Raw genomic sequence first — 9,691 nt, forward strand, 5'->3', positions numbered from 1 at the left:
CAACGCGACCTCTTTGTTCCCTCCGTCTCCATGGGCTGGAGCCACTGCACAAAAATTTGCAAAGTCTAGTGTCATTCCAGTGCCCATAGAGATGGACCTAAACCCCTTTTGCTAAACCTCTGGTCTGGCCATCCCCTGCTTCTTTCCTAGTTGGACAGTAGGTGTGGTTGGGACACCAGCCCACGAACACTGGCCCGGAGAAATATCAAACCACAGAAGAGTGGTTTGCTCAGCTCCTCCCCTCTTGTCCTCATCCTACTCTCCTTAGAGACATTCTACACATCTGCAGAAGCCCTTTACAGAATGCCCACCACATGTCCTGGTTAAGGGTGATCATAGTACAAGATGTGGAGGATGGCCTCTGGGATTTGTGGGGAGATAAGACATAGCCTCGCCTTCTGGTGTAATGACCGGACCCAGTGGTCCTTGGAGCATTAGACAGACTCGAGGTAATGTCAGGCTCTTACTAGCTGTGTGACTTCAGTTTCTCCACCTGTGAAATTTAGATAATAGTGTCTTCCGAATGGGGCTGGCCTAAGTAGTATTTGGCACAAAAGAAGTGCTCAGGATTTTTTTCTCTTCCGCTGTGTTAAGTGCTCAAGGACTGCCTCAGTCATTAGAATATTCTGGAAATCAGGCGAGGGAAGGAGCATCTCTAGCCAACTCCTCCTTATACCGCAGTCAAGGTCTCAGAGTGTTGTTTGGGTGTAGTTGGGTAATGAGGAGGGGGTCTGGGGACTTGGCTTTCCTTAAGCCACAAAGAAGGCAGACCCTTTCCAACAGAGGGGTCCTGGGAGCTCTCTCGGCTGGGAATGGAGTATCCTGCCAAGGGAAGTGAGCCTGATTCAGCGGGTAGCATGGTGGGGTCCAGCAGGAAGGAAACACCCTTTGCCATCACTGGTACCTCCTGTTGGTGTAACCAAAGAGGCTGCAGGAAGTGGGTGTCCCTGTGGCAGCTGAGAAACCACAGGCCCAGGCAAGGGCTGGCTTCCCCTGCTCACAAGAGTGAAGTCAAAGACCAGAGGATATGGAGCTGAGCGGAGTAGCCGTGGCCCTGGGGCCCACCGGCCAGCTGCTCTTATTCCTGTGCTTCAAGACCCTGGCTGCCCAGACTGCAGACACCTGCCCAGGTGAGATGGACCTGAATTTCTGGTCCCTGAAAGCTGGTAACTACCCGCTCATTGACCACAAATAGTATCTAGGGTTAAACCCTCCATATGCATCTTCTTCTGAAGACTCAACGGCTCAACTTCATCTTCAGACTAGGACACGACAGGCCCAAGGTCACACAGGTCAGAGGGGGAGGAGCAGGAATTTAAGCCCAGGTCTGTCCAACTCTCAAGCCTGTGATTCGCCCCACAAGCTTCCCAGCCAGGTCTCGACTCTGCCACCGAGGAGAAGGACCATGCCCATCACTTTCTCCGTCTTCTCCTGGACTTTTCAGAAAGATGTTCTAAGATGTTCTAATCCAAGGGCTCCCACACTTACTTGGGGTTTGTTAGTGCAGATTTCTGGCTTTTACCCCAGAGAGTGCGATTCAGCAGATTCGGGTCTAAGAGGCGGTTGTGGTCTCCCTCCCGATCCCACGCAGGTGGATGGGCCCCACACCTGGCAAGAGGTTGCCCCTGAGGACAGACCAGCCTCCCCCTGAGTTGAGGACGTATTTATGGGGGAAGCATAAGGCTGCTCCCGTGAGAGAGTCCCAGCTGGAGACAGACCCCAAAACGACAGCTGCCCGTGTCTCCAGTGAGAGCACAGCTGATTCCCACATCCTCTAAGTTGTCTCTCGTGAGGATATTTCAGTTTTGAAATCAACAAAATTATTTTTTTCTGAGAAGGAAATGAATCTCTGGTTCCAGTTCTACTGGAATTTGCTCTGTGTCCTTGGATCAAATGTGTCCCCTCTCCAGGAGACCTACACAGACCCCTTCCAGCTCAGGAATTCTATGGTCAAAAGTCCAAGGTCTGGGGGTGAAAATGTTACTTTGACCCAGATTCCCCAAGTCTTTTAAATATTTATTGTTATTATTTAGTGAAAGTACCCACTGCTTATGAGGTTCTTTTAAAATGCCATGAATTATACTAAGAAGTTTAAAATCTGCGTTATCTAATCTAATCCTCCCCACAGCCTTATTCCTGTCTCCTCTTGGGCACCGAAGGGACAGAGCTCAGAGGGGTTCAGTGACTTGCCCAAGGACACACAGCACTGAGGCTGGGGGGAGGGTGGCTCAGGCAGGGGGCACTACAAGGCCAGGGCTCGGCCCTGCATCACCTCCACGCCTGACCAGTGCCCACCAGAGGCGGGAAACTCACTGCCAGGCTGACCCTTCATCTGAGACGGGTGACTCTGGCCACAGCCAAGAGCCCAGGCCGAGGTCGCCGCGTGGCAGATCGCCGTGGCTCGGGTGGCCTGTCGCCGGCTCTGCAGGGCTCTCAGGCCCAGGACGAGCTCCCTGACTGGCGCTCTGTGTCTCTCTGCAGAGGTGAAGCTGGTGGGTCTGGAGGGTTCCGACAAGCTCTCCATCCTTCGAGGCTGCCCGGGGCTGCCCGGACCCGCAGGGCCCAAGGGAGAGGCAGGCGCCAGTGGACAGAAGGGTACGTGCTCTGGCTCGGGGGTGGGGGGTCACTGAGCACCGGCTCTTCTCAAATTAGACCCCGGGTGGGCAGTGGCCCCTGTGGGTCTCAGGTCGCAGGCTTGGGTCACGACCTTGCTCAGAGCTGGCATCAGGAGCGACCCCTGTGGCCCACCAGGATCTGTCATTCCCTGAGGAGGGGGCTGGTCTCAGCTAGTCTGTGAGCTCACATTTGGGTATATTTTCATAGAGCACCCGCTTCCTGGTCCTCGATCCAGCACTGGCTTTACGTGGCCGTGGGCAAGAGTTCCAAGCCTTACGTACCTCGGCATTCTCACCTGAAAACTGAGGCTCCAGCCTTTGCTGTCTGTACCGCAGATGAGAAAACTGGGGCTCAGAGCAGTCAGCCATCACCAGGGAGGGTGGAGCTGCACCCCAACTCAGTATGAAGGCCCCTGCGTGCTCCACACCTCTCCCGTCGACGTGCTGGCCCCCTTGTGGGGTTTTGGGCCCCGAGCATGGTATGAAGGGCAGGTGTGCACCCAGCTCAAGGGGTGAGTGCCCCGGGCCTGGGTGTGAGTGGACGCTCCAGGGCTCCGGAGACAGGGTGAGCTCGGAGGTCCCCAGCCTCTCTCGTCCTAGGAGGTATCCAGCTCAGGGGCCGTGGGCACCCAGGGCAGGGCCTGGGGATGGGAGGGCGGCGTGTGCTCACCACGATGGGCTCCAGGCTGGGGATCCTGCGGGGGGGACACTGGGAGGAGGAGCAAGTCTGGGGCGCTGCCCACCAGTGGGTGTGGTTAGTCCGCCCCAAGCTGAGCCGGCGCCCCCTCTGCCCCACACCTCCACACCAACACTCCCCGGGGAGGGCAGCCTGCCGGCAGATGGTCCTGCTGCCTCGGCTGAGCCTGGGGCTGCCTCTCCTGACCCTCCCCTCAGTGCTCAGGAGGAGGGGCAGGGGCCCTGGGTGGTCCTAGCCCCCTGCTAACATCAATAACGCAGACCTGGGAGGCCTCGTGGCACCTGACCCCTCCTCTATGGAGATGGAGAGAGAACCACCACGGAGGGATGCATAATTGCACCTGACCGCCCCTGCGTCCAGGGCTGAGCACAAGGCAGGGCCCCTCCTCCCTCCCAGAACCAATGGGCCAGAGGTTCCTGTGTGACAGGGTCTCTGAGGACGTGCTCTTGGTCCCAGGCCCCCAAGTAGACGGTGGGGCTCTGTGACGGTGGCCTGGCCCTGGGCTGCTACACTGAGGTGGTCGGGAGCCAGAACGCTGGTGGTTCCCTGGGGCCCGGGCTTGGCGTGCCGGCCGGTCGGCACCGGGTGGCTGTGAGTGCTTTGTCCCTGCTGTCTGCTGTCACCCTCGGGCTGAGTCCCAGGGCAGTGATCCTGAGGATACCGCAGCTGGGATGGGAGGGTCAGGACTGTTTTCCTTAGGGCAGAGACGCTCAAGTGGAATTCTTCAGGTTGCCTTTTCCTCAAAGATGTATCTTTGGAATTTACAGGGGAACGAGGTTCTCCCGGAGTCCCTGGGAAGGCAGGACCGACCGGGCCCAAAGGTACCAAAGGTGATGAAGAGCTAGGACCCCGGAGCCAGTCTATAGAGACAGGAGAGATGGAGACAGACAGAGAGAGACGGGGAGGAGGTGGAGAGAGAGATGGGAGAGAGATAGAGAGAGGGAGGGAGGCCAAGTGACAGAGAGGGACCTGTCCTGCTTCCTGTTTCCAAAGAGCTTCGAGACAGCGTGTGAACTGGGTCCCGGGTCCGGGGCCCCAGGCCCAGAACAGCCTCTCATAACCCAGGGAAGAATCCAGGCCTCTGAGTCCGCCCCCCCCACTCCCCTGGCTGAGACCCAGGCATTGGAAAGCTGTGTGGGCCGCAGAGCACGCGTGTGTGGTGCCCAGATCCCCAGCCTTGTCCCCCACGCCCCAGCTCCCGAAGAACTGAGCCCTTGGGTGGTTTCCCGAGCGGAGGGTTGATGTCCACTGACCAGACGTCCTGTGAATCTCCTGTCTCTCCCCAGGAGACCGAGGGGAAAAGGGCGCGGGCGGAGAGAAAGGTGAGCCCCTCCGCCTCCCTGGGGTCATTGGGCAGGCTTTGCAATGGGCTGGGGGGTCCCAGGGGCCTCGGTCACTCCCAGCACCATCTGGGAGAGGATCTGAGACCACACCCCGGGCCCTGTCCCTCCAACCGATGGGTGCGGGACGAGGGGCCTCTGAGCCCGGCTTGCTTTGTCAGCGGCCGGTGAGCGCTCAAAGCTCAGCGGCTCCAGAGCTGGACCCCGGTGACTGGCAATACTGCCTTACTACATAATTGTGGACATTTTGCTTGTAATTTTCTGATTTATGCTCATTTTTTAAAAAATTTGTAAAAGCAAGAAAAGGCAAAACTCCAAGACACAGTCACATGCTCAGGCTACAAATACAAAGTGCAAGGTTGGGGCCCAGACTCACATCCCAAATGCTCCCCAATACTTTCCACAAGCAGAGGCTCTGGTGGAGACACGGGCTGTGGAAAGCGATAGGCCTGGGGGCGCTGAGCCTCCACCGCCGTGACCCGTGAAGCCCAGGCGAGGTGGCCGGCACGGCGGTCCAGCCAGCGCCCCGCGCGACAGTGCTGGCCGCCAGCCCCCGGGCAGGCCGGGTGCAGTGGGGGTCAAGCAAGCCCAGTGATGCCGAGTCTAGGAACTGGTCCTCAGGGCTGGAGGCGGAGAGTCCTGCAAAGAGCTGGATAACGGTTTCCATTCTCCCCGCTGTGCTCACGGAGCAACGGGGCTGAGGGGCACAGGGCGCTGTTTCCAGACGTGTGACGTGCATGTCCTCTCTCCCCACAACAGGAGAGCCGGGGCAGCTTCATTCCTGTGCCACAGGTGACCACGCACACGCTGACCCCCCGACCTCCGCCTGGACCTGCTCCTGCTGGGGGCGGGGGAGTGGGGGGTCGACCAGAAGGCCAGCTGCACAGACTCAGGTTCCAACTTCCAAGGACAAAACCCTCTCTGCGCATATCCTACTCCCCAATTACCCGAGTGATAGGCAGCCATTGCCTGGATAACTCGAGTATATTCCTGGAGGAGGGCCGGTGCCCAGGAGACTAGGCGGGGGCAGCCCTGGGAGGTGGGGATGGCCAGGTAGACGGGGCCTGGCCGTCACAGCTGAGTGGCCTTGGGGGCTGCGTCTCTGTCCCAGGACTCAGAGCCCCCCTCCCCCAGGTAGGTGTCCCTGCCTCTCCCTCCTCCCCCCTCCTCCTCCCCCCTGCCCTGCCCAGAGCTCCTGTCCAGGCGTCCATTCCCCGGCTTCCCCTCCCAGGACCTCGGACCTGTAAGGAGCTGCTCACCAGGGGGCACTTTCTGAGCGGCTGGCACACCATCTACCTGCCCGACTGCCGGCCCCTGACCGTGCTGTGTGACATGGACGTGGACGGCGGGGGGTGGACCGTGAGTGGGGGGGACCCAGGGATGGCCGTGGGGTTCCTGGGCAGGGGCGGGCGTGCCTGGAAGGCCCACCTGGTGGCAGATCACTCTTTAGTGGCCTTTGTGAGACCGTCCATCCCTCCAGTCTCAGGCTGACCCCGTCCTTTCACTGAGGTCGGGAGAATCAGAAATGTCGGGGGCAGGGGGTGTGGACCCATATGGGAAGGAGTCCCGTGGCTCAGGGCGGGGGGCTCAGGCCCGGAGGTGCCCACTCCTCTCCAGCTGTGTGGCTTTGGGCTTGTCGCCTGCCCTCTCTGAGCCTCCAATTCCTCCTTGGTCCCATGTGGGTGTCCCTGACTGCCCCTGGGCTCTTTGATGAGACCCATGTTCTGGTCCTCGGCCTGTGATGCGTGTAAACTACCGCTGCTGCTCCCCCGTGTGGCCGGGGTGCCCTGTGGGGGGACGGCAGTGGGGCCCCGTCTCCTCAGCCCTCCCCATCGTGTGCAGGTTTTCCAGCGAAGGAGTGACGGCTCCGTGGACTTCTACCGGGACTGGACCGCGTACAAGCAGGGCTTCGGCAGTCAGCTGGGAGAGTTCTGGCTGGGGAATGACAACATCCACGCCCTGACGGCCCAGGGTAGGCCCACGGCCGGGGCCCCTGTGGTGGGGTGCCTGAAATCCACATGCCCCTGACCTTAGCCCTGGGCCATGTGAACCAGAAGACCCCACTCCTCCTCGCCCCAGGGGTGGTCACGTCTGACAGCAGGAAGGGTTATTACTCTGAGAACCTAGGACATGTATTCTCTTACACTCTCTGAGTGTTCAAATCGGAGGAGGTGGATTATTGGAGTGAAGACGACTTCTGGTCTCGGGACCGATCGTTTCTAGAACCCTAGAGTCGGAAGTGAGGAGGAAGCCATCTGGATTGGGGTGGCCCTTCTCCCACTTCCAACTGTTGGTCCGTCCTTGAAACTGGGATCTTAGGCGCTCAGAGCCCCCTTCCTTGCCTCTCCTGCTCAGTGCATGTGGCGGTCCCCACGCAGGCCCCCTCACCCCACTTCTCCGTTCCACAGAATCAGCTTCACAGCTGGTCCTGAGGTCAACGACAAACCTGTAAATCCTTTCTTAATTCTTCCACTCCCTCATGGCAACCTTGACGGTGTCCACTCATGTGCCTGAAATTCTTGCAGAAGAAACTACACATACAAAGGTTTCCTGCCGTGGCATTCACAGCTATTTGCAGGAGAATTTAGGGTTGCAAACTAGAGCGAGGCTTCATTCCATCCGAGGAACACGGACCGTGGAATTTCAGGCATGGCTGATGGAACAGCAGGGGAGCTATTTGAAAACAGGGAGCCATCCCTGAGGTCCTCCCACCACACCAGCCCAGCCTCTCACACCTTCCGGGTGAATTGTCCCCGATGCCAAGTTCAGACGTCCCCTAAAACCCAAATTCCCATCCCCCCGTGCCTGGAGGCAGAGGGTCCCTTCTGCTGGGACCTGAGCTCCCACCTCCAACAGGAAGCAGCGAGCTCCGGGTAGACCTCATGGACTTTGAGGGCAACCACCGATTTGCCAAGTACCAGTCATTCAAGATGGCGGGTGAGGCAGAGAAGTACAAGCTGGTCCTGGGAGCCTTTGTCGAGGGCAGCGCAGGTGAGAGTCCGCTCGGGGCACAGCAGTGGCCTGGGCTTCGGCGCGGGGTTTGGGGAAGCAGAGAGGACCTGCTGAGCGTCCTGGCTCTGTGTCCCCTGAGTGACCCTGGGCTGGGGCTCCCCTCCCTGGGTCCAGTTTCTCCGTCTCTGAATGCAGACACGAAGGTACCTGAGTGCCTGTGTAGCACGGGGACCAGTGACGCCATTAGTTACCGCTCCCAAGGCTGTGTCTGCAGAGCAGTGTGCTGTTCTGAGTGGGGCTTGAGGTCACTGACCCCTTTCCCCGCTACCACCTGAAAGAGGATGGTCATTGCATATGAGCCCTTAGAGCCATATTCCCAAACTGGGCTCCACGGAACACAAACCCTGTGGGATGTTCTTTGCCAAAAAGACCCCCCGGTCACAGGATGTGGGGAGGCATCTCTTATGGTGCATCCTCTTGAGAATTCCCAGTGTGCACTCTTTCAGGAAAGGTGCTAGGAGCCTGTCTGCTTGTGCTGAACCAGAGCTGCAGAGAGCAAGGCCCTCCCGGGGCGTGGGGGGGTGGGGGGTTGCTAATGGGAGCCTTCAAGCACACGCCTCCTCTGAGCCTCCAGGGAAGGTGCAGGGCAGGGACCCTGCTCTCCATGTTGCAGGTGGTACAGCTGAGGGTCTGGCAGGGGTGAGGAGGGCGGTGGGGTGCTACAGGAGCTGGGGTGAGTTGCACACCCAGGGCTGAAGATGGAGCAGGGGGCCCCGGGATGAGGCCGTGCTGTCCCTCTGGGATGACCGTGCTACCCAGGGAGCGGGTGTGAAGCCCAGAAAAGCGATGCGGGCTCGGAGAAGGGAGGGGCCCTCAGGGGAGAGGGCGGCGCGGGTCCTGGTGGTCTTGGGGGAGCCGGGAGGAAACAGGTGAGGTTGGAGGAGGGAGGCACGCGCCCTGGGGCAGAGCTCCTGGACCAGGAGGCTCCATCTGCCCCAGGGTGAGGCAGGATCTTGACGCCCTGGGGTCGCCTCTCTAGAGGGAGGTGGCGCTGGGCAGGTGTCAGGGCGGGTTCCCTCTAGTCCGAGCAACACCCGCTCTCCCTCCCGAGCAGGTGATTCCCTGACGCCCCACAAAGACCATTTCTTCTCCACCAAAGACCAAGACAACGACCAGAGTTCCTCTAACTGTGCGGTGCAGTACCAGGGGGCCTGGTGGTACAACAGTTGTCACTCGTCCAACCTGAATGGCCGCTACCTCGGGGGGCCGCACACGAGCTATGCCAATGGTGTCAACTGGAGGTCGTGGAGAGGGTACAACTACAGCTACAAGGCATCCACGATGAAGGTGCGGCTCACCTAGGTGGGCGGGAGCCCAACCCGCCGCCTCCCCGCCCCGCTGCCTGCGGCCTCCCAAAGCCTCGCTCGGTCCCCAGCAAAGACCAGCACACATGCTCCCGCCGCCCCTTTGCTGGACAAGACCTGCTCGTCCAGCCCCTTCTCTCCCATCAGAGGGTCCGAACCCTCGGGCCCCACAGCCTCACCAGAAAAAGAATCATGTTTTAAAACCGTTTGCTTTCTGGCAGATATTTCTCCTCCCAGTTTTCATTTGCGTCCTCAAACATCAGCTGTTTTGAGTATTTTTCCCAGAGCCCATCCACAGCAGGGGCTGTGGCCGAGGCAGGGAGAGTTAGGGAGCCCATTTAGCAGATGCAACCACTGATGTTCCTAGAGGGCAAGTGGCTGTTCCACAGAGCATCAGCCCCCAGCCTTAAGCTCCCACTTAATTTCATCAACGGGGGGGGGGGGGGGGGAATGTCCCCTCCCTCATCCAAAGTCACCTGCCTCTTCCTGATATTGATCACAGCATCTTCACACATCTTTAAACAGGTCACTTTGAGACTAGAAAGCTCTCATTAAAAAGGGGTGGGGAGGAGTTAAATAGGGACCTTTCTGCTTTCAATCAATGCAGTGGGTGCTCCGGGCCAGCTTCCCTGGAGAGCAGCTGAAACACCAAACACAGATCCACAGGGAGGGCTGCGTCCGCCCAGCGGAACAAGGGCAGCTGGCTGTCCACATACCATACAA

The 9,691-nt window shown here is 59.3% G+C and overlaps 1 protein-coding gene across 1 annotated transcript; it reads left to right on the plus strand.

Moving 5' to 3' along the window:
* Nucleotides 1–1,027: 1,027 nt before the first annotated feature.
* LOC132368014 (ficolin-1-like) lies at nt 1,028–9,105 on the plus strand. Its single transcript, XM_059926621.1, has 9 exons — nt 1,028–1,130; nt 2,482–2,595; nt 4,080–4,142; nt 4,599–4,634; nt 5,412–5,444; nt 5,884–6,011; nt 6,495–6,624; nt 7,464–7,643; nt 8,719–9,105. The coding sequence occupies exons 1-9, from the start codon at nt 1,028–1,030 to the stop codon at nt 8,964–8,966; spliced, it is 1,035 nt and encodes a 344-aa protein (XP_059782604.1). The 3' UTR covers nt 8,967–9,105.
* Nucleotides 9,106–9,691: the final 586 nt, after the last annotated feature.

Source organism: Balaenoptera ricei, chromosome 6 (assembly GCF_028023285.1).
Source record: "Balaenoptera ricei isolate mBalRic1 chromosome 6, mBalRic1.hap2, whole genome shotgun sequence".
Lineage (NCBI taxonomy): Eukaryota > Metazoa > Chordata > Mammalia > Artiodactyla > Balaenopteridae > Balaenoptera > Balaenoptera ricei.